This window comes from Aspergillus heteromorphus, assembly GCF_003184545.1.
Source record: "Aspergillus heteromorphus CBS 117.55 chromosome Unknown BO70scaffold_1, whole genome shotgun sequence".
Classification (NCBI taxonomy): Eukaryota; Fungi; Ascomycota; class Eurotiomycetes; order Eurotiales; family Aspergillaceae; genus Aspergillus; species Aspergillus heteromorphus.
In genome coordinates, this window is record NW_020290406.1 from 2,922,970 (window position 1) to 2,949,320 (window position 26,351).

The 26,351-nt window shown below is 56.0% G+C and overlaps 8 protein-coding genes across 8 annotated transcripts; 6 read left to right on the plus strand and 2 right to left on the minus strand.

Moving 5' to 3' along the window:
- The first annotated feature begins 155 nt into the window (after positions 1-155).
- On the plus strand, positions 156-1,113 carry fmn1 (riboflavin kinase). The gene is made up of 3 exons (XM_025542204.1): positions 156-347; positions 407-595; positions 660-1,113. Exons 1-3 carry the CDS (start codon positions 231-233, stop codon positions 960-962), a joined length of 609 nt encoding a protein of 202 aa, XP_025404682.1. The 5' UTR covers positions 156-230; the 3' UTR covers positions 963-1,113.
- Positions 1,114-1,290: 177 nt separating this feature from the next.
- Positions 1,291-2,312, plus strand: BO70DRAFT_425585 (uncharacterized protein; the record flags this gene model as incomplete). The annotated part of the gene is made up of 4 exons (XM_025547703.1): positions 1,291-1,309; positions 1,395-1,721; positions 1,809-2,114; positions 2,194-2,312. 4 exons carry the CDS (start codon positions 1,291-1,293, stop codon positions 2,235-2,237), a joined length of 696 nt encoding a protein of 231 aa, XP_025404683.1. The 3' UTR covers positions 2,238-2,312.
- A 40-nt stretch (positions 2,313-2,352) lies between these two features.
- BO70DRAFT_358076 (uncharacterized protein) lies at positions 2,353-3,172 on the plus strand. The gene is made up of 2 exons (XM_025542205.1): positions 2,353-2,596; positions 2,680-3,172. The coding sequence occupies exons 1-2, from the start codon at positions 2,443-2,445 to the stop codon at positions 3,087-3,089; spliced, it is 564 nt and encodes a 187-aa protein (XP_025404684.1). The 5' UTR covers positions 2,353-2,442; the 3' UTR covers positions 3,090-3,172.
- BO70DRAFT_425587 (pseudouridine-5'-phosphate glycosidase/carbohydrate kinase family protein) lies at positions 3,168-5,988 on the minus strand (the record flags this gene model as incomplete). Its single annotated transcript, XM_025547704.1, has 7 exons — positions 5,696-5,988; positions 5,437-5,645; positions 5,287-5,386; positions 5,195-5,236; positions 4,918-5,148; positions 4,505-4,805; positions 3,168-4,443 (listed from the first exon to the last, which is right to left on the minus strand). Exons 1-7 carry the CDS (start codon positions 5,889-5,891, stop codon positions 3,168-3,170), a joined length of 2,355 nt encoding a protein of 784 aa, XP_025404685.1. The 5' UTR covers positions 5,892-5,988.
- Positions 5,989-6,170: 182 nt separating this feature from the next.
- On the plus strand, positions 6,171-8,019 carry BO70DRAFT_358079 (dolichyl-diphosphooligosaccharide--protein glycotransferase subunit OST1). The gene is made up of 3 exons (XM_025542206.1): positions 6,171-6,627; positions 6,764-7,802; positions 7,856-8,019. Exons 1-3 carry the CDS (start codon positions 6,275-6,277, stop codon positions 7,979-7,981), a joined length of 1,518 nt encoding a protein of 505 aa, XP_025404686.1. The 5' UTR covers positions 6,171-6,274; the 3' UTR covers positions 7,982-8,019.
- Positions 8,020-11,597: 3,578 nt separating this feature from the next.
- BO70DRAFT_22594 (glutamate dehydrogenase (NAD(+))) lies at positions 11,598-15,831 on the plus strand. Its single transcript, XM_025538765.1, has 5 exons — positions 11,598-11,678; positions 11,937-12,314; positions 12,412-15,245; positions 15,306-15,406; positions 15,477-15,831. Exons 2-5 carry the CDS (start codon positions 11,996-11,998, stop codon positions 15,508-15,510), a joined length of 3,288 nt encoding a protein of 1,095 aa, XP_025404687.1. The 5' UTR covers positions 11,598-11,678; positions 11,937-11,995; the 3' UTR covers positions 15,511-15,831.
- Position 15,832: 1 nt separating this feature from the next.
- BO70DRAFT_22591 (putative mitochondrial respiratory complex I chaperone (Cia84)) lies at positions 15,833-18,681 on the minus strand. Its single transcript, XM_025538764.1, has one exon. The coding sequence runs from the start codon at positions 18,538-18,540 to the stop codon at positions 16,282-16,284; it is 2,259 nt and encodes a 752-aa protein (XP_025404688.1). The 5' UTR covers positions 18,541-18,681; the 3' UTR covers positions 15,833-16,281.
- Positions 18,682-18,855: 174 nt separating this feature from the next.
- BO70DRAFT_328411 (actin cortical patch component) lies at positions 18,856-25,993 on the plus strand (the record flags this gene model as incomplete). Its single annotated transcript, XM_025540737.1, has 9 exons — positions 18,856-18,998; positions 19,057-19,295; positions 19,375-19,567; positions 20,039-20,127; positions 20,210-21,919; positions 22,715-24,070; positions 24,124-25,606; positions 25,661-25,822; positions 25,890-25,993. Exons 1-9 carry the CDS (start codon positions 18,860-18,862, stop codon positions 25,991-25,993), a joined length of 5,475 nt encoding a protein of 1,824 aa, XP_025404689.1. The 5' UTR covers positions 18,856-18,859.
- Between the last annotated feature and the right edge of the window lie 358 nt (positions 25,994-26,351).

Consider the following 26,351-nt stretch of genomic DNA (forward strand, 5'->3'; position numbering starts at 1 on the left):
TAGGCAGGAATGTGATGATGACTGGCCAGTTGGCGGCCCGATCGGGAACCCCGCATGGATCTTATCGATCCCGCCGATCGCGCGATTCTCCGGCCTTCTTTCCTTCTTTCTTTCTATCTTTCCTCTCTCTCTCTCTCTCTCTCTCTCTCGGTCTTCTCAAGTCTCACCTCATTTCCCTCCCTCCATCCTCCTCACCCTCCCACCCCCCATTGCCTCCCCTCGCCACGACCATGCGACCCGACGGCCCCCGCGATCCCGTCGCAGGGTCTGATGACGGGCCCTCCGCCCCCTATCCCATCCGCCTCTCCGGGCCGGTCATCAAAGGGTTTGGGCGGGGCAGCAAAGAGGTGAGTGCCACCGATGCGCCCTCGCGCCCTTACTCCCTCGCGCCGCTAACAGCCAGCAGTTGGGCATCCCCACCGCCAACATCCCCGCGGAAGGGCTGGACGAGTACCCGGATCTGTCGGTGGGCGTGTACTACGGCGTCGTGGCCCTGGATCCCGCCCGCTTTGCGTACGAGGACGATGCCCCCATCCTACCCGCCGTCCTCAGCATCGGCTACAATCCCTTCTACAAGAACAAAACCAAGTCGATCGTCCGTTCCCCTCCCTACCCCCCACCAGCGCGAGGACCGAACTGACCGCGCCCCCGGGAAATAGGAAATCCACATCATGCCGCCGCTGTCCGCGCCCTCCCCGACCGCGACCGCCGACGGCCCGGTCACCTTCCACAAACTGCCCGACTTCTACGGCACCCCCCTCCGCCTCCTGATCCTGGGCTACATCCGGCCCGAGTTCGACTACGTGTCGCTGGACGCCCTGGTGGAGGACATCCGCGTGGACTGCGAGGTGGCGCGCCGCAGCCTGCAGCGGCCGGCGTATGCGAGCTATCTGGCGGCGGGCCGGGCGGACGAGGAGGACGTAAGGGGACAGACGAGCTGGCTGACCGGGTTCGAGTCCTGACCGATGACGGGCGTGGGAGGGGATGACATGGCTGAGACGATGTTTGTACATACCAGACCACCTGCCTGACGTCAGGCCGGCTTTTCGCAGCACCGATAGAGACGATAGAATACATAGCGCCATGCGTGCATGCATGCATGCATGCATGCATGCACGCACATGAACCGATGTTACGACCTTGGGCCGATCTCCAAGCCAGCCATCAGGCGATCCCGCAGGCCCCATATCTATCTGGCTGGATCCACGTTGCCCCGGAATGGCCAGCACTCGTCGACGTCAGCCCAGCATGCCGGCGGGCTGCTCGGCTGTTGTTTATTTAAATCGGGTCATGGCGAACTCGACCATGGGTCCGGCGCTGACTTCCGCTATCTCATCTTCATCTTCATCTTCATCTCGTTCTCGTTTCTTTTCTCCTGTGCGATAGACCGATAGACCATGGATCGCCTCCGCCAGCATCTTCGGGCCGTCGCGGCAGCTCGTCCAGCAGGACGCCGCTGCAATCGCCCCCGAGCCTCTTGGGCAGCAGCAGCAGCAATAGCAGTGACAAGCGTCGCCGCGATGTCGAACCCAGCGTGCCCCGGCGCCTGTACGTGACCTCCGACTCGCCCGACTTCGATGCCGGCATCCTCGCGCGACTCCACGCCGAGGGCTTCGACGTCGAGTATCTGGCCTTCCCCGGGGATGATCGCAAGGAGCTCGAGAACCTCCTGCACGAGCGCGAGGACAACCTCGAGCCGGGCGAGCGATACGCAGTTGTGGGTATGATATCGTCTCCATCATCATCTTCTTCTACATCTATACATACATCCATCTCACTCACTCACTCACTCACTCACCCTCCCTCAGCATACAACAAACCCGCGCATCTCCTGCTCGAATCGCACCACCAACCCTCCACCACCACCAACCCATTCCCCCGTCTCTGCGCCCTCATCGCTTACTACCCGGACTGCTGCTCAACCACCACCACCACCACCACCACCCCAACCACCTACCCCTCCTCCGTGCCGCTCCTCCCCATCCAAATCCACCTCGCCGGCACCGCCACCCACCCCGTCCCCTCCTCCTCCTCCTCCTCCTCCTCCTCCTCCGCCATCCACCCCGAAAACGTCACCGCTGCCACATCTTCTCCTACCCGGAATCCCGGCCCCGGTTCGCCGAACCCACCGCCCCGTCCTACGACCGCATCTCCGCCCGGCTGGCCTGGTCGCGCGCTCTCGATGGGTTGAAGCGCGGGTTCGGCTGGCCTGCGACGCCCGGTTGGCGCGCGTGTGATGTCGAGGCTGTCTGGGAGGAGTATTGGCGGTGTTTGTCGTCGGGGTTCTCTTCCTCGGTGGGGGTGGATGGTGGAGGTGGAGGAGGAGGAGGAGGAGGAGGAGAGGGGGAAGGGGCATGGACGGACCGGGATGAGGAGGATGAGCGGGAGAGAAGGGCCGCGGAGATTGTGTCGTTGATGGTGGGGAGTGGCTTGGGGGTCAAGATGGAGATGTTGGCGTTGGAGGATGCGAGTAGCAGTGCCAGTGCCAGTGCAGGGAGTAATCATAGTGCTGCTGCTGCTGTTACTGGAAAAGAGGAGGAAACCTGCACGATCGAGGAGAATCCGGTCGTCAATTGCCTGCCGACCTTGGGGGGAGGTATGCTTCTTCTTCTTCTTCTTCTTCTTCTTCCACCCAACATGGGACTAAATCCTAACCAATGGATTGATCCCATCATCCAGGCACCACCCCCAAAGCCATCACCACCTTCTACACGAGCGAATTCCTCCCGTCGGCCCCCCGACCAACACATCCGCCTGCTATCGCGCACGACCGGGCCCGATCGCGTCGTCGACGAGCTCCTCCTCTCCTTCACCCACACCGAGGAAATCCCCTGGCTGCTGCCCGCGTGCCGCCCACCGGCCGGCCCGTCCGCGTCGCTCTCGTCATGAGCGCCAGTTTCTGTACGGGCAAGCTGGCCCGGCTGAACATCTACTGGGATCAGGCGTGTGTGTTGGTGCAGATCGGGCTGTTGGATCCGGAGCTGGTGCCCGCCGGGTTTAGGGTTACGGGGACGACGCGCGACGGGAAGGCGTCGGTGGAGCGCCTTCCTGTCGTTGGCGCCGAGGGGGTCGATCGCATGGTGTCGTAGTCGTAAACTTGATCTTGATCTATCTAGTACTGCCACTGCCACTACTACTACTACTACTACTACTACTAGTCTACCTACCTACAATGCCAATCTGCCTATCTCCCGGCTCACCCCCCCCGCGTGCTGCAGCGTCAGTAGACTGGCCTCCTGCGCCGTAGGGATCACCTCTTCGATCGCCCGCCCCCGCGCCAGCCCCGTCACCACCACCCCCAGCAGCGTGTCGCCCGCCCCGTTGACGCTCACGATCTCCGCCTCGCTCAGCACCGCCGCCGGGGGGAACAGCCGCAGGTACACGCCCCCGACTACCCCGTCGTCCCTCGCTGCCCGCGAGAGAATGTACGGCGCCGACTCCGGGCTCGTGAGCCGCGCGTCTCCCGGCTGCAGCAGTTGCGCCAGAAGCACCCCCTCCGATCCCAGCTTGGTCACCACGCACGGGAGGAACGGCAGCAGCTGGATGCTTTGCTGCGGGATGCCCTGGTCCACCAGGCTGCCCGACGTCATCGCCACCAGCCGGTCCCTCGAGCCCGACGACGACATCCCCATCGAATCGATGATGCGCCACCACCCCTCCGAATCAAACAGCCCGCCCTCCCGGGCCGCCGTGTACATCGCCGCCAGCTCAAGCTGGTTCGGAGCCGCGACGCTCACCGTGTGCTTGGGCACAAAGTCGGACGGCCCGATGGCCGATCCAAACAGGCGACGGCTCTTCGCGGTCGAGACGGGCTCGAAGGCCACTCGGGCCTTATGCTGCTTGGCCAAAGCCACCCATTTGGCCAGGACCTCCGGGTCCCAGTTGGCGTCCACTACCACCCATTGCGGCTGCGCTTGACCCACCATCGGCTCCCAAAACCCGTCAAAGTCCAGGGCCTGCAGCGGCTGTTCCATGATTGCCATATCGGCCATGGCCACGACGAGGTCTTTCCGGACATCGTTGATGGCCACATACTGGGCTGTCCGCGCCCCGGACGAGGCCGGCAGAACCTTGATACCGGCTGTGGAGAGCTTCTCTTGACGCAGACTGGACAGGGCGGTCTGGCCACTCAGATCGTCCCCCACCACGCTGCAGAACAGCACGGAGCTGTCCAGGTATTTCGCTGCAATGGCAACATTGTGTCCGACTCCGCCCAAGCTCTGTCCGATCACGGCGCGGTTCGATGTTTGCAGGACGGGCGTGGTGCCGTGCGCTTCCGCCGGGGCAAAGTCGCACGCAAGATCGATGGCTAGGGAGCCCGCCACAAGCACGTCCGCCTTGGCGATGGGCTCAACTGGATCTTCACTCATTGATTCGAGCTCCAGCTCTGTCTCTGAAGTCGCTTGGTCAGCCCGACTTGTCCCGGAGATAGCTGGCATATGTCTGCGCAGGCCATCGCGAAGTTAGGATATCCCGATTCTGACACGGATGAGTGGCAGCTCACCGTTCGCTACGCGATCCCCCAGACCGCTCCAGTTTGGAAAGCTCCACGGCCACCTTGGTTGCGCGCTTCACATTCGCCTCCACCAGCGCTCGGTTGGCCACCACACTCTTGCCGCCGCTGAGTTCCTTGATTCTGGACAGCACAAAAGGTGTGTTATCGCTTCCTTGGTGGCCCCCAACCGCCGCAAGACGAATGGCCTCGTCGATGATGGCATCCATCTCATTCTGAGGGATGGAATGCTCAAGAGGCACAGGGTTAGCAAGAAGGATACCCGAGGAAACCGGGATCTGGGATTGGGCATCTGCAGGACTGTCAATAGGAATGCAAGCCAAGTAGCGCGCAATCTATCCATGGGGGAGAGATGGTGCGCCTGGGGACAGATCCAGTTTGCCCACGGCCTGGAGGCTACTTACAAATGATGGCAGCCGCTTCAGCCTCGTCCTGGATGACCTTCGGGCTCTTCAGCCCGCTATCTCGGGTATAGAATGCAGGGAAATCGACGGAGCCTTGACGGCCATCAGCAAAGGTTCCAGTACAGACCCCTTCCGTTTCAAGGTATTCGAGGGTGCGTGGGATATCCAAGAAGCTCTTGCACCCGGAGCTGATCACGGCCACCGGCGTTCGTCCCAGCTCGGTTAAATCAGCTACGACAGTTAGCTGACGATGCCACCCCGTGTCGGTCCCACATACCCGATATGTCCATGGAATTCTCCCCCCCGCGATGCACGCCGCCTATGGTATGTCAGCACCAGTGGGTATGGTAGCAGCTCCGAGACACCTACCCAGCCCCCCCGTCCCAAACACCTTGATCCCAGCCAAGTGAGCCAGCACCATGGTACCCGACACTGTTGTTCCACCATGAAGACGTTTCCCAGTTAGACCCTACGCTCGTTAGACATGGACCCGTGTGTAGCAGCATGACCGTCACCCACCAGACCGCAAATGTAACCGAGGTCTCTCCGGGACACTTTCAGGGCGTTCTTCTTCTCTGCGGTGGATGCGAGCTCGACGAGCTCGGCGGCACTTAGACCAACCCGAGCTTCGCCCCCGAGAATTCCGACTGTAGCAGGAACTCCGCCATTGGATCGGACCACGGACTCCAGCAATGATGCAAGCGCGACGCTCTCGGGATAGGGAAATCCTGCGGCGGTCAGCTCTGTCCTATCTGCCAAAGCGGCGCGGCAGCCCTACCGTGAGTGTAGATTGTTGACTCCAGCGCCACGACGGGCTTTCCGGTGGCCACTGCATCGCGAACCTCGTCAGACACCCTGAAGAGCCTGCTCTGCGCGAGACCGTGATACCGACGGGGGGCGGTGAGGACTGTGGGGGTTGTCAGGGCTCTAGCTGGGCGGCAGCATGATCGAGCTGCAGCGCGCGAGGCAAGCATGGATTGTGGGGGGGGTGATTGTCTGCCAGAGACAGACGAGACGAGACGAGACTGAAGGGGGAAGCGGAGGCGGAGAGGCGGAGAAGCGAGGAGAAGCCGAAGCCGAAGCAGCAGCAAGAAGAAGAAGAGGAGGAGGAGGAGGAGGAGGAGGAGGAGGAGATCGGCGATAAGATGAGGGCAAAAGCCAAGGCGGTGGCCGTACGTAATCCCGAATCGGGACACCTCAGCATCTCAGCATCTCCGCGCGTCCTCCTTCTCTTCTCAACCCCCCCCCCCCCCTCTCGTCTTGCACATTGCTGTTCCCCCGGTGTGTGCTTGTCGGCTTCTGCTTCCTCCTCATCTTTTTGGGACTATCTCCTGGTGAGAGACCGCCCATCGCCGCAATGAGGCCGTTTACCGCACTCTCTGCGCTGTGCGGGCTGTTCCTGTCCGCCAGCAGCTTCGTAGGCGCCGATTCGACCACCTCCCCCTCGCGGGTGGCGCTTCCTCGCGATTTCAAACCCCCTCAGGTGTTCAAGAACGCGAACCTCGTCCGAACCTCCAATCTGGAAAAGGGGTATTTGCGGGAAACCGTCAACGTGGTGGTCGAGAACGTGGACACGCAACCGCAGAGCGACTACTACCTGTCCTTCCCGTCCGACCTCTATGACAAGGTCGGAGCTCTGGAAGTCCGGGACAAGACGGCCCCAGAGAATGGCCGGTTTGACGTGGAAGCGACCGAGTTCAGTCCGGGCAGGTGAGTTGCCCCAATTGTGGCCGCCAATGGCTGGTCGGGGACGGAGAGGACGAAGCCACGGTTGCTTGATCCAGCCAAGCATCTGGATGGTTGATCGAGCACACTCGCTAACGCCTTTGTCTTATGACACATGCAGTGACTTCCAGTACTTTATCGTCCACCTCCCTAAACCTCTCGCCCCCTCGTCGCAGATCACCCTAGGAATCTCCTACGCTGTCCTGAATAGCCTCCGCCCGCGCCCAGCTGCCATTAGCCAGAATGATCGCCAGTTCCTCGCCCACTCCTTCTCCGCCTATGCCCCCTCCGCTTATACGACGGTCACCCAGAAGACCAAGCTTAAGCTCCCCAGTACCAGCGTCCCGGACTACACCACCACGGACCTGACATCGGGTCCCGATCCGCAGCGCCAGGGCACCACCTACACGTATGGGCCCTATGACACGGCCAATGTCGCCCCGGGGACCTTCTACCCAATCAACATCCGCTACGAGTTCACCAAGCCCGTCATCACTGCCTCGCTGTTGGAGCGGGACCTGGAAGTGTCCCACTGGGGCGGCAATCTGGCGACGGAAGAGCGCTACTGGCTGCGCAACAACGGCTCCAAGCTCACGGACAACTTCTCCCGCGTTGAGTGGACCATCTCCAGCTACCAGCAGCTGCCATCTTCCTCTATCCGTGAGCTCAAATACCCCCTGAAGCCCGGGTCTGTCGACCCGTACTTCACCGACGATATTGGCAACGTCTCGACGAGCCACTACCGCCCCGGCAAGGTCCCCAACCGTGAGGGATCCTTGGAGATTCGCCCCCGGTACCCCATCTTCGGAAGCTGGAACTACAGCTTCCGCATTGGCTGGAACAACGACCTGTCGGCTTTCCTCCGTCGCGCTGTTACGGGCGCGGACTCGTACGTGCTGAGGGTCCCCTTCATCGAGGGCCCCAAGGTCGCCGAGGGCATTCAGTACGAGAAGGTCGTCGTCCGCGTGGTTCTCCCTGAGGGCGCCCGGAACGTCCAGTACGAGACACTCGAGAAGTCTTCCAGCAATGGACTTCCCAGCGCCAGCCAGATCCATTCCCATATCTCCAGCTACAAGACCTTCATGGACACGCTGGGACGGACAACTCTGACCTTGACCGTCGAGGGCCTCACGGACGAAGCCCGTGACTCTCAGCTACTGGTAAGCAACTATATGCACTGGATTGGCAGTTTGAAACTCACATCTGGACACAGCTCACCTACGACTACTCCCTGTGGGACAGTCTGCGCAAGCCCGTGACCATCACGGCCGGCCTGTTGACTGTGTTTGTGGCCGCGTGGGCGGTTGGGAACATCGATGTGAGCATCAAGAAGCGGTAGACGGGGTAGTTGTATGATATGTTTCAGATATACCAGACAAGAACTAAATAAAAGTTGCTTGCGAGATGACGTGATGGGTCTTGTAGAGTAAGTTTCGTAAGTTTCCTGGCTTCTAGCTGCTTGTCCGTCGCCTCTTCGGGTCGGAGGCCTGTCTGTCTTCTGACCCGTCATTCTTCCCTCTTTCGTGCCTTCTGCATTTCGATCCCCTAGAAGGATTCTTGGTAGACGCATGTCTCTATCAATCCCCAGACCAGAAGACGGTTGGATAAATCAACCTTCCAACCCGCAGGAAGGGAGACTCTACGCCCAGGCATTCTCCTCTCGCGTGACTGTCCATCTTGCCGAGGGGAATGCAAGGAACATTTAACGAAGTTTATCCATGGCATTCCGTGCCCGGTGCTAGCGAAGGAATCATTGGGCCTGTCCTAGAAGGCTAGAACATACCTGGGCATTGATTGACCCCGTGAAAGCTATCCATGCTGTGATCACACATTGTGCACAAGGGCCGAGGTGGGAGATCCCTCGCACTCCTTCTTTGCAGGTTCCCTCATTCACTACACCACCGAGGAGGCGACTGCGGGACATGCGTCGCTCCCGCGAGTTATTATATCGTGGGCTTGCCGAAACCGCGCTCTGGTGTGCTGTGTGCGAGTCAGACCATGATATTGCATCATTATCCTAACCCCCCAGTATCTGGGCATCTGGGCCCCGTGCGATAATTTTTCTTTCTGAAACTTCCTAGTAATAGGTTGCATCGCGCAGCGGTAGGTGTAGGTCAGGTATTGGCGAATGTACTCAGGCGGAGCCGTGCTGTTCACCCAATCTCTACCATCGGAGAGACGGACCCGGCTGGGTGTTTGCATGCAGATGTTGCAGATGTATCAATTGCTTTGACGACGAATCTCCCTGGACTGAATCGGACCCCTTTGATCTTCTTGACCTGCAGGTGACCTGTCGGACCCAGCCGCTTATCCATCCCCGGCACCAGTTGTGCCATCATGCAAAGCTGTCCAAGACACCTATTTTGCGGCCTTGATACGAGTCGGGCCCCCAACCACCTATCAGGGGGCCACGATCGCGGAGGGAGGGGGGGGGGGGGGTCCGTCTCTAGTATCTAACAGTAACGGTAAAGTAAAGTATCAGTCACGATGCAGCGGCCGCTCGTGCCCCTCAGGATGTGTCTGCTGCTATCCATTCCCGCAGCAATCGCCGGGGTACTTACGTGACCGTACGTCATGGCGGCAAGACGACGCGGCAGCAGCACGAACAGGAAAACGCGGAAATCCAGGTCGTCGTTCCCATTACTTCATATGGACCCTTCCAGACGGCGACGGGGTGGATCGTACCCATGGCTGATTCCCCCAGGTACGGATCACGTCAACCGAAACGAGGATGACTGATCCACCCCCGCCTGGATCGGCTTCCGAAGCAACTAGAAAAGGGAGGGGGAACTGGGAAAGGTTGATTTTCTATGGGGTAATGGGTAATGGCATGGGGGGGCGGGCGTGAGCCATTTTAATAATGGGAATTCCCCGGCAGGATGTTCCGGCGCATCTTATTTGACTGTGTGTTGGGTGTTGGAGACTAGTCGGATTCCTCAACCCCCGTCCCCTCTCTCCGAGTCCCCTCTCCCTCTGCCCCCAAGTTCCCCTTCCCAGTCCCCCCCCTCCCCCTCTCGCTTCCCCCCGCAAATCGCTAGGAATGGATTGAGGATAGTGACGGACCATCATCCAGGTACCGATCGACCACCCCCGCAGTCTAGGCGCGTGAGCGCCATGAGCCGTGAGCCGTGAGCCGTGAGCCGTGAGGAACCTTCCCAAGTTCGGTGAAGAAATATGTACTCCATACTAACTAGTAGCATCCAGTACGGAGTAGTATTCTGTACCAGTAGTCGAATTTTCTCTGGCCAAAATATCACCCGCTATGCGGATTACTACTAACCTTGTCCAGAGCCCTAGCCTGGCGGTGTGTAAAATGTACAGTACTACTTGGTACCTTATGTGCTGAAGATCCTCAAGGGGAATTGACAACGCTCAATGACACAGGGCCAGTTGATAGCTCCCCGGGAGCCGGGACTTATCTACGAGATACATCCACTGCACCTTGCCATGGGTCTGCACAGGTGCACATCCCAATCCTCAAGATGATAAGAACCGCTCTGGATGATAAGCCCTCAAACAACATGCGGCATTTTCCCCCTCCATGCCCCTCGCCAGTCGCCATATTACGCAGGAAAAAGCTGCACAATCTGTTGCAGGCGCGATGATTTGCAGGCGTCTAGCCACCATGACACACCAAAACCCCCTTTCGAAACCTACAGCCCTACTAAGTGGAGACCGCGAGAGAGCCCAGCCGGTCCGGTCAGCTGACTCTCAACATGGGGGAAAGACCCGGTGACTCTTGAGATCGTACCTTACTCGATATGTACACTGTACAGTACTCCGTGCCTAGTATACACATTAGATACTACCTTACCTTTCTTGTCATCATGTTCGTCACAGTCAGATCTCATCTCTAGTTCTAAATTTGCTGCCGCACGCCCCCTGAAATTGTCCAGCCACTGTGCCTTCAGCTCCCAGGCGTTGAGGCAATTTCTGTTCTTCCTTTTGTTCCTTCTTTCTGTCTTTCTTTCTTTTTTTTTGGGGGGGGGGGGGGGAAGGGAGGGTTGTTTTCCAAATTTAGCCTCCCCATGGCCAATCACGTCGTTCGGCTGCGGTATTTTTCGCTCTTGCCTCATTCGCGCTATCCTCCCCAGCGATGCCTGAACCAGTGAACAGGCCGCCCGGCTCCACTTGCCTTGGCGACCGCGATCGAGTCATCCGAGGAGGAGAATGACGAAGGGGGGAGGACATAGAAAGAGAGATGGAAAGAAGGTGTCATAATGGTAGTACTAGTAGTCGGGGTGGTGGTGGTGGTGGTGGTGTTGAGGTGTGGAAGGGAGTAAGTAGTAAGTATATAGATGTTGTCTAGTACGAGTAGTAGTTCTAGAATTCCGGGATATAACTATCAGTAGTCTATCAACCTACACTACAGCCACTTGTCACTGCCATTGCCACTCTACTAATAAGAAGTACTGACAGTCCGGGACAACGTGGAGACCCATCGATGCAGGAAACAGGATCCAAGTCCAACCGTCCAACACCAGGCTGCCCCGGACCGGCCCCCCGTTCCTGGCCGATCGCATAGCACCGGCTATCTCTGCGCCTGCTGCGGTGATTATTACCATGATTACGATGATTACCACAATTTTTTCGTTATTACTATTATTATTATTTATTTTTTGCTCAAACCGGTCCCAATCTTCTCCCTCCAGGTGTATCTGTATCTGTATAAAGACCCAGCGTCGGCCGGTTCACTACTACTGTGCTGGCCATGCTTTGTTCTGTCCTGGTCAATCAAACAATTGCAAATTAATCTCTCTCTCTCTCTTTCTCTCTCTCTCTCTCTTGCTTTCTCCCCCCCCCCTCCCCTCTAAATATCTTGACTATCCTCCCCTTTCCCCCCTCTTAGATATCTCTTTGTCCTCCTTGGAAAATCCTTGGGCATTAAATTCTTGAGGGTGACGTGTTGGTTAATGGCCGTCCCCAACCCGTGAATATCCCGGTCTGTTTGCTTCGATAAGCTTCGAGCTTTCGTCATTGCCCTGGCCATAACAACAGCGAACCCAACCTCATCCCATCCCCCAACTCTCCTAAAGGTAAATAGCTTCTATTCTTGATGGTCTAGAACCCCCAATTGACTTTTCCCCTTCCATATAAATATTCCACATCCCCCTTGTGCTGCTCTCTGCGAGCTGTCTAGATACTGTCTATCTGTCTTATCAACCCCCCCCCCCCCCCCCCCCCACCCACTCCCTCGATTACCTTTTTTTGCCTCCTGGTTTTTGTTGCTGGCTTGCTGGCACGCATAGCTGCCTCGTTCCCAGTGCATGACTCACCAGATCTAAATCTCCCAGTTCCTCTTCCTCTGCTTTAGTATCGTCCGAAACGCGTCTCGCTACCACCCACTCCAACCATGGTCTCCTCCGCCCCCTCCTCGTCGCCGATTCCAGACGGCCATCTCAATGGCAATGACACTCTTCCTATGCGGCCGGTCCCCAAACTCTATGCGAGCAACGACAGCTCCCAGTCAGGAGCTGGCACTCCCATTGGATTCCAGAGACACCCGCACAACAAGATCCTGGACCATGTAGCCGGCTCTAGCGTGCGTCAACCTTCCCCCCAGCCTACTCATCTGGGTATCCCTGGAGGCGGCCAACATCGTATCTTGTCCGAGGAAGACCCTGGCTACGTGGCGGCCAAGTTTGAAGGGAAGGAGAATCAAATGGAAGAAGGTGAGTGCGCCTGTTATGGCTCTGGACATAGAAGGAACAGAGACGTCTATCCTTCTGAGTGAGTGACATGCCTTCTGACGCGTGTCTTAAACACTAGTGATGGACCAATTGGAAAAGAAAGGCTTCCTTCCTGCCGATTTCGTGACCGGAGAAACCAATTGGTTCTACAACCAGCTGGGCATTGACGACACATATTTTCAAACCGAAACAGTCGACGCAATCGTCACACAGATTCTCTCTCTATACGCGGCCAAGGTCGCGGCTTACGCTCGGGACGATAAGAAGCTTGAGATCCGGTTGGACAAGGAAGCAGAAGATCATGCCGTTTACATCGATACCAGCAAGCCTGGCGTTTCATCAGTCGAAGGTCCTGGCTATGAACAGCGCATCGATCAGAAATATATCAACGGCTCGACTCACGATAACAGCTACCGTGTGGAAACCTTCCGCTCGCCGACTTCAATCCCCGGAGACGACGGACAGCAACTTCGTTGTTATTTCGTGTACAAGTGCCTGTTCGCCAACCCAAACCCTGATCCGAACGAGACCAACATCGACATCATTGGCGAAAAGAGATTCTTGCAAAAGGCCACTCCCAACACCAAAGCCATTTACCAAGAAATCATCAGCAATGCCGTCAGCCGATCCGGCCCGGTCATTGAGATGTTTGAGATCGAGAAGAGTCGTGAAAAGCGACTGGTCATTGCCTATCGTCAAGGCTCTGCCATGGGGCTTTTCAGCGCGCTCTCCGACTTGTACCATTACTACCACCTGACAAGTTCCCGGAAGTACCTGGAGAATTTCTCGAACGGCATCACTGTGATCTCGCTCTACCTGCGTCCTCTACCCAACAAGGGGGTTGTCCCCAAGCACCCTCCAATCGAGTCGACCATCCACCAGATTATCAAGGAAGTCTCTCTTCTGTACTGTATCCCTCAGAACAGATTCCAGCACCACTTCGCCAGTGGGCGTCTCAGCTTGCAGGAAACCATCTACGCTCACTGTGCCTGGGTGTTCGTTCAGCAATTCCTGAACCGGTTGGGATCCGAATATATCTCTTTGACCGACCTTCTTGACGCGAACAACAGTGTTCACGCGGAGCTGTTGGCGAAGATCAAGAAGCGGTTGCGTACTGAGACATTCACATCCGACTACATCTCAGAAATTGTCAACAAGTACCCGGACCTGATCCATAAGCTCTACCTGGACTTCGCCAACACGCACTATGTGCAGACCCGTGGCCCTGCCGAAGATGACTTCCTTCCCACGCTAAGTTATCTGCGTCTGCAGGTTGACGAGGTTCTGGATGGACCCAAGTTGAAGCAGCTCATCTCGAGCACCGCGGCTAACGAGCACGATGAGATGGTCATGAGTGCCTTCCGTGTGTTCAACGCCTCGATCCTGAAGAGCAACTTCTTCACCCCAACCAAAGTTGCCCTCAGTTTTCGACTCAACCCGGACTTTCTGCCGGAGCATGAATACCCCCAACGCCTTTATGGCATGTTCTTGGTCATCAGCTCCGAGTTCCGTGGATTCCATCTGCGGTTCCGAGATATTGCCCGCGGAGGTATCCGTATTGTCAAGAGTCGGAACAAGGAAGCCTATAGTATCAATGCTCGATCGCTGTTTGATGAGAACTATAACCTCGCCAACACGCAGCAGCGCAAGAACAAGGATATCCCCGAAGGTGGTGCGAAGGGCGTGATCCTCCTGGATGTCAACCACCAGGACAAAGCCGGTGTTGCCTTTGAGAAGTACATCGACAGTATTCTGGACCTGTTGCTGCCCCCGGTGAGCCCCGGTATCAAGGATCCAATTGTGGACTTGCATGGCAAGGACGAGATTTTGTTCATGGGCCCCGACGAGAACACGGCCGAGCTGGTGGACTGGGCCACGGAGCATGCCAGAAACAGAGGAGCTCCGTGGTGGAAATCGTTCTTCACGGGCAAGAGCCCCAGGCTGGGTGGTATTCCCCATGATACATATGGCATGACCACTCTGTCTGTGCGACAGTACGTCCTTGGTATCTACCGCAAACTGAAGATCGACCCGAGCACCATTCGAAAGCTGCAGACCGGTGGTCCCGACGGCGATCTGGGCTCCAACGAAATCCTTCTTGCAAATGAGAAGTACACGGCCATTGTCGACGGTTCCGGCGTGCTTGTTGATCCTCAGGGCCTGGATCATGAAGAACTCATCCAGCTCGCCAAGAACCGGGTGACCATTTCTGAATTCGACCTCTCGAAGCTCTCGCCTCAGGGCTATCGGGTTCTGGTTGATGAAAGCAACGTCAAGTTGCCTAGCGGCGAGCTGGTTCACAATGGTATGATCTTCCGGAATCTGTTCCACCTGCGCCGAGACCAACCATACGACACGTTCGTGCCGTGCGGTGGACGACCTGAGTCGATTGATCTCTCCACAGTCGGCAAGCTGATTCAGAATGGGAAGTCAACCATCCCATACATTGTCGAGGGCGCCAACCTGTTCATCACCCAAGACAGCAAGCTCCGCCTTGAGAAGGCCGGCTGCATACTGTTCAAGGATGCTTCTGCCAACAAAGGAGGCGTGACATCCTCGTCGCTGGAAGTTCTGGCTTCTCTGTCATTCGACGATGCTGAGTTCGTGGAAAACATGTGCATCCGCGAGGACGGCACTGTGCCGACATTCTACAGTGAATACGTCAAGCAGGTCCAAGAGGTCATCAAGCAGAATGCCACACTCGAATTTGAAGCCATCTGGCGCGAACACGAGCAAACCGGGGCGCTCCGCAGTGTTCTGAGCGACCAGCTCAGTATCGCTATCACGAAACTGGATGAAGAACTTCAGAAGACAGAGCTGTGGGATAATGTTGAGCTCCGCCGGTCGGTCCTTCATGATGCTCTGCCGAAGCTCCTTCTGGACAAGATCGGTCTTGACACCATTCTTTCGCGGGTAAGCCTCTGCAGCTCCATGGTTATCACATTCTTTCACGCAAGGCTCACCATATTCTAGGTCCCGGAGAACTATCTACGCGCCATCTTTGGTAGCTACCTCGCGAGCCGATTTGTGTACGAGTATGGTAGCAGTCCCAGCCAGTTCTCATTCTTTGACTTGTAAGTGATCCATCCCGTTTGGGCGCGCTCATGGCATTCGACCCCCCCCCCCCCCTAACATGGACTACAGCATGACCAAGCGACTTGCGCAATCCAAGGCATAATAATGTAATGGCTGTTCCCTAGATGGATATACATGGTGTTTTTTCATCTCTTCTTGCTCCGTGATATGCATTTTCCGGGTAATACCTGCTGCACATACGCAGTGTTTATGGATATATTAATTATGACCGATGTCCATTGCATGGAATACAAAAAAGACTTGAGTACGGAGCCCTGTGCATTTAATACAAACCACTTCCTCTCTTCCACACACTACTTACTATCTGTCTTGTCTGTATTGGCCACGGTATCGCTGTGTCTAGTTTACGGCGAGTCGCGAATAGAGCGCCTGGCTTCGCCATGCTTGTTATGCTTCCTTTACAAGAGTTGCATAGCGTACTCGGAATATATTTACAGGATCACATTCTTTCTCTAGGAGTCTCCAGCCGGTGGACACGAACAGACTCGGAGTTCCAGCATAGACGAATCCGTTGCACGTAATAACCACCACATGGTTATCGGAGAGCGTAGATATAGATAGAGCACGCTGGATAATCAGACACGGCCTTCCCCCTGCCCTATACTTTTGTACATAAAGTCACTGATATATACACGGAGGTCGCCCCACGAGATAACCCGTACCACCCCGACTTAGAGGTGAACTTCGTTGGGCTTGATATGAAACTTCGGACCCTCTTCGTGTTCCGAGCATTCGACCTCCTTCAACTGCGCCCACAGCTCGGGGTACTTCAGCATAGCCCATTTCTGGACTTCATTCTTCCAGTATGGGTAGGGCATGGCATTGTAGAGCAATCCGATGCTAATTAATCCGGTTAGCTATGTTCAAGAGAGAAGGAAGGGGGTGGAGAACGAGTGACGTACGAGTTGCGAGTCGGCTGGTAGCCGATTTGACTATGCATCTCGTCCAAAGCCTCGGTGGCGAGGCTGAATTCGCACTGTGCGGCCAGGGCCTCGACATATGCCATGTACATCTGTCGATCAATGGTGATCTCGAGTAGCTTGATCTTGTTGAACATTTTCACCGCTTCTTCAACGCCGTTGTGGTGTTTCTCGCAGGCTTTGAAGAAAATAGTAAGAGTCTTTTGCGACGGCCCTTCGCTCGTTTGGAGGATTTCGCGGAAGATCTCCATCGCCTTCTCCGGCAGATCGCAGGCTGCGTATGCCAGCATGAGGGAATTCAGTAAGCGCGTATTGAGATCGATTTGAACATCGAGTTTGAGCATGTTGTGGACTAGGTCCACGTTCTTCCCGTCCTGGGTTCGGGCGAAGCCCTGGAAACACCGGACATAGGTGTCAGGTTTCGGCCGTCGCGCGAAATCCTCGGCCTGCCGCATGTTCCCGAAGACCAAAAAGGCCTGATCGCTTCGGTTCCGCTTGAAAAACGACGACATGATCTCGGTCCGCTTCGCTACCCCGGTTTCAGGAAAGGCGAGTTGGAGCAGTTCATACGCCGCCCAGGCCTCTCCATTCTCTTGACTCTGATCAGCGATGAAATCGATTAGAGCATTGCGGATTTTCGTCCTCTCGTGCGAGTCATAGGAGCCTAGGCGAGGACGAAGTAGCTCCGAAACGCCCTCCAAGTCATGACGGTATAGCAGCGCGTGCGTCAACGCTGCCAAAGTATCGGCTTCCAACCGCACATTGTTTTCGAACAAGGGGTCCAGGAAAGAGGAAATTTTTTCCAGCACATTATTTTCCTGGCTCGACAGACAGAGCATTGTTATTAGCTTGTTCATCAACGGCATGTTTTGGAGCACCATCTTCTCGGGGTCCTGCACGGCTTCCATGGAGGTCAATGCTTTATTGACATCACCCGCCATGATATAGGACTCTAACAGCAGTAGCTGTGTCTGCACATTCGGGCGGAGACCCCACTGGGGGGCCAGTGCAGCAAATTCAATGGCCAGATCGAGATTCTTGATGGAATTTGCGTACTCAACAAGACTGTTCACGCAAGACATATTTAGTGAATCTCTTGCGGCTGGGTCCTCGGACACCAATGCTTGAGCCTTCTCCAGAATAGCAGCGGCACTCTTCTTATGGACAGCTTCCCAGAGGAGCATGATCCTCATGGTCTCCATAATTGGGAATTTCGAGAGCGATTCCACGATGGGTTCTGCCCACGCAATCTCAGCCTTCAGAATCGCGTATTTGACGACAGCTTCCTTCGTTGCGATGGAGGGCTGTTGCCCACCAGGCAAGGGGCACTCGTAGAGCGTCTTCACGGCCACTAAAAGGCCCTGTCCAATGAGAAGGGTGATAAGTTCTTCATGGGCGTTTTGATCGAATTTGATGCCATATTCGTGGAGCAATTCCACAGTGCGTTCAATTTGATATCTATCGTCGTTGATGGCAAATCCTCTCATGACTGTCAGCCAAGGGGAAGGACTGGTCTTCTCCAGCTTATTCCAGAAATTCTCCACAACGTGCCGTGCTTCCTCCGGGTTGCCATTCATTGCCTGAATATGGATATATGCAATGAGTGCGGGCCGGCTGATGCGATTCCGCCCGAATCCATGGTCACTGCACAGTTCCAGATATGCCAAACGGGCCACCTTCCGCAGGGTTTCGTGCGATTCCGGCAAGCATTTAGCTTCCGACAAGACGTAGAGGACGTTCTCGAGGTTCTCCGTGGAGAAAACCCGTTGCCACTCCTCAGCTACCAGTTCATCCTCGTGAGCTCGTAGGTATTTCCAAGTTGTGATGAGTAACTGTGCGTGGAAGCTCGTAAAGACCCCTGGAACTTCTGCGCGCGCAACGAAGAAATCCTGGAAGGCACGGGCGAGAGTCGCGTTGGTAGGCCCTCTGCTTTTGTCGGCCAGGGATCTCATCAAATCCCTCATGGGACTCAAGCCGGTTTCGGACGGCAGAGCTGCAGATTGAGAACTTGCGGGCGGGGCCGCGTCGTAGGCGAAAAGCCCGCGCCGCTGGATATGATAAGGGGAGAGAATTGGCTTGCGGGATCGCACACCACGAGATGAATGCAGGAACCGATGGTGACAACGCGAGGAGGAGAGCGGTTCGTTGTTCAGAATGGCCCGGAAGACCCGTCGGGTCAGGTGGGATTGCATGTTTGGATGTCCTCTCTCTCTCTGTCTCTCTCTCTCTCTCTCTAGAGACGAACTATCGGATCGGACAATGACTAGACCGGTAAGACCATGGACGAGTACGGTGGTCGAGGAAGTGGTGGTGATGGTAGTGGAGAAAGAGGAGGAGGGAGGGAGGGAGGGAGGGAGGGAAGAAGAAGCAATAGACGGGGAGCGGCTCTTGGCGCGCGCGCTCCGGCAGAGAAAATCAAATCCACCTCCTCTCCTCCTCGACTTCCGGCCTCGCCCTCACTCGACCGTGATTGTCCGTGACCAACTTCGCACCCGCTCTCCTTCTTTTCAAATGGCGCTACACCTCTTCTCCTGGTCGCCTTTGCGCACCGTCGGCTCGGCCGTCGGATCTGTGTCGGCTGCCGCGTGCCGCTGGAACTCGACGGCTGCTCCGACGAACCCGTTTTCTCAACGTGCTCCATCCCCTCAGTGTAGGTTGATGTGATGACGATACCTCCTCGAATCGATGCTGACTATAGGCCCCGACAGCGTCGATGCGAGTATACCACCGTCGTCGAACACCGAGCCGCCAAAAATTCCTTGAAGACCAGCGGGCGCTGGGCGAAAGCAGGGCCTTGGAGAAGTTTCAAACGCGTGATTGGAAAGCGGGTGATATCTACGCCCCCCATGATCTCAGTGCGGCAGAGATGAGGAAGTGGAAGAAGCGCTACAGCCCTGGGACCGATGCGTTCGATGCTTTGAACCTGAATCCTCTAGAGCAATACAAGGTAGGCCGCCGTCCTTGGACGGTCACCAAGAAGGAATGTGCCGGATGGCCGCTAATCTCATATGTGTTGCACCTGCCAGAACTTCTCCATCATGTCAGAATACATCACCCCCATGGGACGGATAAGGCACAGAAATTCGACTGGCCTGCGACCAGTCAACCAACGCAAGATGGCCAAGGCCATCCGACGGGCTATTGGCATCGGTATCATGCCCAGTGTTCACCGACACCCGGAGATTCTCGTGGCCGACGCAAAGGCGCGAATGGAGGGAAGTGGATATTGATCGCCCGCGAGACGAGAGTTGCGGTGGTGTACGTTACGGATTTGGTGTGTGATTTGTATTTATTTTTCTTTGCCTCGCCCCATTTTTTCTTCTTCTCGTTAGCAAGCTGGCATCGAAAGATCAACAACCATGTATGTGTATTGAGACCTTGTAGATTGACGTAGAACCGATAAATGTAATGGGAAAGCAATAGTGGTGGTGTTGATACTCCCGTACACACCTAAGTTACTACGTTGTACTAGTATAGAAGTAGCCCGCCCCTCCCCACTCATACGTCAACGTCAACATCGGCGCCTGTTTCCCCTTCCCCCTACCCTCTCTCTAAGAAGACACTGATACCGCACCCTGCGTAACTACCTCACCACCCCCGAAGCAAGCCATGTCCATCACAAATGGTTCTTTCGCCCCGCCTCTTTCGACCCTGACATTCCTGCGACCTCCGCTGACTGGCCACCTGTAGAGTCCATCTGGGCCGCCAGTCCCTCCACCACGAGGGGTCAGCCCACCCAGCTTTCCTCGGATGCCAAGGGTGAACGCCTTGCCTATGCGGTATGCCTGCGTACTTTTTCTGATCCTCGCGCGTGGGCGGATTCGCTAATCTACGTGTACTGTCCCTCAATGCACTGTGCAGGCGAACAAATCAATCTTCCTCCGTTCGATCGACAACCCCGCCATCTCCAAACAGTACACCGAGCATAAGACACAGACGACAGTTGCCCGCTTCTCGCCCTCGGGCTTCTATGTCGCCAGTGGCGATGCTAGCGGTCTCGTGAGAGTCTGGGACTGTGTTGGGGAGGGCATAACCAAGGGAGAATATAGCATTATAAACGGTCGCATCAACGACCTTGCTTGGGACGGCGATTCCCAGCGCATCATTGCCGTCGGCGACGGAAAGCAACGGTACGGACATTGCATTACCTGGGACAGTGGTAACACCGTTGGGGAGATATATGGCCACACACAGCAGATCAATTCGGTCTCGATCAGGCAGCAAAGGCCGCTGCGGGCCGCTGCCGCGGGTGATGACAAGAACCTGGTCTTTTACCACGGCGCGCCGTTCAAATTCAACACCGGAATCCGTGATAAACATACCAACTATATCTACGGGGTTGGCTTCAGCCCCGATGGCTCGACATTGGTCAGTGTCGGTGCGGACCGCAAAATTTGGCTGTACGATGGCAAGACTGGAGAGCCCAAGGGCCAGATCGGCGAGGGGGAGCACGGCGGCAGTATTTTTGGTGTTTCCTGGTCCAAGGATTCCCGCAAATTCGTGACGGCAAGTGCAGACCGAACGGTCAAGATCTGGGATGCAGAAGCAGGCAAGGTCACACAGAGCTGGGCCCTGGGAGAGGAAGGTGCCGCGAATGTTAGAGACCAGCAGGTTGGAGTGGTCTGGCCTGCGGGCAGAAGCGATGGCCTGCTTATCAGTCTTTCGCTGAGCGGCGACCTCAACTACCTGGTCGAGGGCACCCCAACCCCCCGACAGGTGGTCCAGGGACACCAAAAGAACATCACGTCATTGACCCAGTCTCGCGGGGGCAACGACACTCAAACACTGTGGACTGGCAGTTTCGATGGAAGGGTCTGCAGCTGGGATGTCCAGGCAGGTGCTGCAGAAGACGTGGAAGGCGATGGTCACACAACATATACTGCAGGTCTCGCGCCCACCCAGGAAGGGAACGGCAGAATATACAGTGTGGCTTGGGATGACACCATTCGATCCGTAGACATGGGCGCCAAGACGTATACTGGAGTCTCGGGCAAGCTGTCGGGACAACCCAAGGGCATCGCAGCGGCGAACGACACGGTGCTGGTGGGGACAGCGGAGAGCATTGAGATCTACCGAGATGGACAGAAGGCCGGCGGATACAAGCCGGGATTCTCGATCACCACCGTTGCGGCTCATGCCACCAACATCGCGGCCGTTGGAGGCGAGGATTCATGCGTCCAGGTCTTGAACCTATCGGGCTCGGAGCTCTCCCCCAAGGCGGACATCAAGGTCACGCGGAATGCGGTGTCTGCGTTGGCCTTCTCGCCGGACGGCTCTCTCCTGGCGGCGGGCGACTCTCGGGGTCGGGTGCTGGTCTACAAGGTTGCTGACGGCAGCCTGGTCACTGACCGATGGACCGCCCACACCTCTCGGATTACCTCACTTGCGTGGAACGAAGACAACGTGCACCTGGTCAGCGGGTCACTAGACACCAACATCTTCGTGTGGAGCTTGAACAACCCGGGAGACTGGCTGCAAGTGTCGAATGCGCACAAGGAAGGGGTCAACGGGGTTGCCTGGATCGCTGGGGGATCCAAGGTAGCGTCGGCTGGAGCTGATGCAGCAGTCAAGGTGTGGAAGGTGGAGGGACTTGAATCGCTTTGATAGATAGTAGGTAGCTAGCTAGATACTTTACCTATTATTATGAATGATACACAGTATCACTCCGTACCTGTCGATACAAGTTCCTTGGTAACAAACCCGAGAATAACCAAGGAGCCGAGGAGCTCGAGCGGGTCTGGCCGGGGGGGTCTGAGTGGGGATCGGGCACGGCATATTGGACCTTCCCATTGGATGGAGGTCAGCCCGGCGAGTCCAGTGACTCGTCCCTCGTGAGCCCCAACGTCATCATCGCTGGTAGAGAAAAAGCTTCCCCCGTTCAGTGTACTTCCTGACCGGGCAAAATAACAATACCACCACCACCACCACCTCCTCCTCCTCCTCCTCCTACCTTTTTTACCCATCCATCTTATACAACCCACCTGCCAAAGAGGAATATCCCCCTTCTCCGGTGGGAACATGATGTGAGACTGAGACTGCAATGGCTCTATTGCCGGGGGACTCGTCGAACAGTTCCCGGCGCTTTCTGCGTCCGAAGAAGGTAAGCACAGCTCCATGCCTGAGTTCCTGCATCGTCCCCTCCCCTCCGACTGGATGGTTCTTATCAAGCAAGGCCTTTCCTCCCTGGTCCCTGCTATCAACATGGAAACCACCGGATGTACTTAGTCTCCTGTGTGCCGTTCTCCCTTACCTCCTATATAACCTACTTAATACCCCCCCGGCGCGGCACCTATCTGGCCTCCGGCCCCGGAACAGAAGCCCGGAACAGAATCTTGCTAATCCTTTCTCCCCTTTCTTCTATTGCAGTTACGGCAGGCGACGTTTGTTCTACCGCGAACAGGTCAGCGACTAAAAGGCCTCGTGAACTTGCGCAGCCCAAATTCCGATCCCCATCATGACACCAGTGCGGGAGATGAGCGACGGCCCCTTCTCACCGGAGAAGTCACACGTGCCCGGAAGGGTTTTGCGTCAAGGCTCTGGTATAAAGCCCACGACGCTTGGGACGATGCATGGCCTTGGGTGCGCCAGTCCGTCTCGTCCGAGCTCGGAATAGGGGTGCTAAAATGCAGTCTGGCCTACTTACTGGGCTCCCTTGCAACGTTCGTCCCTGCCATTGCGTCGTTTCTGGGCCACCAAGATGGCAAGCATGTGGTGGCCACCGTGACGGTCTATTTCCATCCGGCAAGGTCGCAAGGCAGCATGTACAAAGCGTTGATCTGTGCTTTCCTGGCATTTCTTTACGCCGCCTTCATCTCCGTAACGAGCATGTGTGTCTCCATGTTTTTCCAGGATACCTTGGACTTGCTCCCAGTGGGTCATGCCATAGTGCTCATTGTGTTCTGTGGTGGCGGCTTAGGATTCGTGGGATGGACAAAGCAGAGACTCGGCGACCCCCTCGTTAATGTTGCCTGCTCGCTAGCCTCACTGGCGACGATCACAGTCTTGACAAAGGAGGGTGCGGTGCAGAGCGGGGACCTGTCATTTGCAAAAATCTCCCAGGTCTTGAAAATGGTCGTTATGGGCGTCACTATCACCATGGCCGTGTCTTTTCTCATCTTCCCGATCTCTGCCCGCAAAAACCTGCGATCGAATCTAACCACAGTCACTGAAAGCTTAGCGACTATGTTAGCTCTGATCACGGAGAGCTTTCTCAGTGGCTCTGAAGAGGAGCTCCAGACTGCGGAGTTCATCCGCACAGCAGCACGTCACAAAAAATCATACGCCCAGTTGGACAAGCTGGTGAAAGAGGCTAAGCTTGAGCATTTTGTGGCAGGCACAGAAAAGGAGTACAGGCTCGAGAAGAAGCTTGCGCGCTGGGTACAGGATATTACCCATAACTTGGGAGGCTTGCGTAGTGCTGCTTTGCTGCAATTTCAGCTGATCAAACAGACAAACATCGTCGCGACCGCGCAGCTACAGGCCTCGGGCTTGGAAATCGGCCCTGGCCCGTTACCGAGTCCCTGGTCATTCCAAGAAGATCGCCCGCTCTTGGAGCGAATCGACGAGCGGCCAGACGAGGAAGAAAGGCTGGAGGCCTTTGGGAGAAACACGCCCGACTCTACCCTGACTAACCTGGCAAATCGCCCTGAGGTGGCGGCCGACCATGTTCTTCTCCCAGCCGACATCTTCGCGCTCTTTATCAGCCATCTTGGACCTTCGATGGTAAGTAGGCCCAGAAGACTATGAAACTTGGACTCTGTGCTAATGGCCAATAGCGGTCACTCGCATTTACCCTCAAAGAAACATTTAGAGACATCCCTTTCAAACCTGCACCAGAGTTTAAGGTCTCCGTCAACAATAGGTACCGCACGAGTCTTGACCGAGCGCTCGAGCTCTACCGCGAATCGCGCGAAGAGGCGCTTCAGACCATCTATCGACAACGTGAGGTTATAGGGGTGCAGAATTTGGAAGTGGAGGCCGACCTTGAGGAGGTGTCTGCCAGCTGTGGACACTTCAGTTTCTCCCTCCTCGAGTTTGGCGAGCAGCTCAAGGAGCTTCTTACCATTCTGGATGAACTGGAACTGGAGATTGAGGAAAGACCCGGTGGGAGGTCATGGAATTGGCTCAAGTTTTGGCGTTGGAGAAGTCTGAAAACAACGCGGGAGTCGGACATTGAACGGCCCTTGCTTGAGCACACTGCCGTGGTAGATGGTACCGTACCACCCCAGCGGGAGATAGTCAGCTCCCCAGGGTCACACGTCAGACCTTCTTTATCATCGAACGTTGTCGACGTGGCTCCTCTGAAGCAGCGGCTCGGTTATCGCATTTGGAGGTCACTTGGGGTATTCCGTCGCGACGACACCAAGTTCGCGATCAAAGTTGGCGCGGGAGCCGCAATATATGCCCTGCCCTCATTCCTTCAGTCGACTCGACCATTCTATTCTCACTGGAGGGGTGAATGGGGTTTACTGTCCTATATGCTGGTCTGTTCCATGACCATCGGAGCATCAAATACTACTGGTTATGCTCGGTTTCTCGGTACATGCCTGGGAGCAGTTTGTGCCATATTTTCATGGTATGCGAGTGCAGGAAATGTGTACGGTCTCGCTCTCCTGGGGCTATTTATGTCAACCTGGACCTCCTACATTATCCTTGGTCGAGGCCAAGGACCTATGGGCCGTTTCATCATGCTCACCTACAATCTTTCTGTACTCTACGCCTATTCGCTGACCCAAAGGGAGGGGAAAGACGACCAGGATGAGGGGGGCGATAGCCCTATCATCACTGAAATTACCCTTCACCGAGTGGCGGCGGTCTTGTCAGGCTGTCTCTGGGGCATTATCATCACACGAGTGATCTGGCCGATCAGCGCGCGAGAAAGGCTGAAAGATGGTCTGAGCCTGTTATGGCTCCACATGAGTTGGATCTGGAAGCGTGGTCCCTTGTCCACGATGTCATTTCCCAAGGAGTCTGCAGGTTTCATGAGCCCCCGAGAGAAGCTGGAAGTGGAACGATTCCTGTCGCATCTAGAGTCTCTCCAAACATCAGCGCGCTCCGAGTTTGAGCTGAAGAGCGCGTTCCCCGATTCCAGCTACGGGGATATTCTCCGTTGCACCAGGAGCATGGTGGATGCTTTCGTTGCCATCAACTTGGATCTGGTGAAAAACATGACGGCATCTGAAGGAGAACTTTCCATACTTCGATACACGGTGAAGGAGCGGCAACAGCTATCGTCGCGCATCAGTCACCTATTATCTGGTGAGTCCCCGGTACAACAGGAGTTGAATGGGCCGTAGCTAACATATGGGCCAGTCATGGCATCCTCGATGAAGCTGGAGTACCCGTTGAGTGACGTGCTTCCCAGCGTGGAGCATGCGCGAGATCGGCTTCTTGCGCGGCTTTTCCACTACCGCAAGGACCCAGACGCGTCCCGCTCATCGACGGACGAAGATTATGCCCTGCTTTACGCATATAGTAAGTCCCATTCCAACCTCTCCCGGCTCTGTTTGGCGCAACGAGAACGTCGCTGACTTGGAATTAGTCCTGGTGACCGGGCAGTTATCGTGTGAGATCGAAGCGATTATGGGCGAAATCGGCCGACTCTTTGGCGTACTGCATGAGGATGCTGTGAAGCTGTATTCTTAGCACCAGAGCGGTAACTCTTAATATTACGTTATATGTACATGTCTCCATTTGTTTCACCCGTCCCCCATTGGGAGCATTCTCGGTTAAGTCTCGTGTCCTCTGGAATTCGTAGCCGTAGTAAGATCCCGTAGAATGGTGGTAGACAAGAAAGCGAAGGAGATGCGATATAGTTGAAGAATGTGCCAGTTTGTATATAGCTCTTTTTCCTACGCTGCCGGTAAGATACGACTATCACTGTGGCTAAGGGGGTGGTGGGGGAAGTAAGAAGAAGGGAAAGAAAGCCATGAGGCCGATGTCGAGGTGGTGGTGGTTGTGTGAGAATGATGGATGATGGATGATGGCGGATGGGCACCGGATT

Bases quoted from the DNA above. Each gene is read 5' to 3' on its own strand.
- fmn1 (XM_025542204.1), top strand. From the start codon at position 231: ATGCGACCCGACGGCCCCCGCGATCCCGTCGCAGGGTCTGATGACGGG. The intron at 348-406 runs GTGAGTGCCACC...AACAGCCAGCAG, and splicing joins TTGGGCGGGGCAGCAAAGAG to TTGGGCATCCCCACCGCCAA. The intron at 596-659 runs GTCCGTTCCCCT...CCCGGGAAATAG, and splicing joins AGAACAAAACCAAGTCGATC to GAAATCCACATCATGCCGCC.
- BO70DRAFT_358076 (XM_025542205.1), top strand. From the start codon at position 2,443: ATGGAGATGTTGGCGTTGGAGGATGCGAGTAGCAGTGCCAGTGCCAGT. The intron at 2,597-2,679 runs GTATGCTTCTTC...CCCATCATCCAG, and splicing joins CCTGCCGACCTTGGGGGGAG to GCACCACCCCCAAAGCCATC.
- BO70DRAFT_358079 (XM_025542206.1), top strand. From the start codon at position 6,275: ATGAGGCCGTTTACCGCACTCTCTGCGCTGTGCGGGCTGTTCCTGTCC. The intron at 6,628-6,763 runs GTGAGTTGCCCC...TGACACATGCAG, and splicing joins ACCGAGTTCAGTCCGGGCAG to TGACTTCCAGTACTTTATCG. The intron at 7,803-7,855 runs GTAAGCAACTAT...ATCTGGACACAG, and splicing joins CCCGTGACTCTCAGCTACTG to CTCACCTACGACTACTCCCT.
- BO70DRAFT_22594 (XM_025538765.1), top strand. From the start codon at position 11,996: ATGGTCTCCTCCGCCCCCTCCTCGTCGCCGATTCCAGACGGCCATCTC. The intron at 12,315-12,411 runs GTGAGTGCGCCT...CTTAAACACTAG, and splicing joins GGAGAATCAAATGGAAGAAG to TGATGGACCAATTGGAAAAG. The intron at 15,407-15,476 runs GTAAGTGATCCA...CATGGACTACAG, and splicing joins CAGTTCTCATTCTTTGACTT to CATGACCAAGCGACTTGCGC.
- BO70DRAFT_22591 (XM_025538764.1), bottom strand. From the start codon at position 18,540: ATGCAATCCCACCTGACCCGACGGGTCTTCCGGGCCATTCTGAACAAC.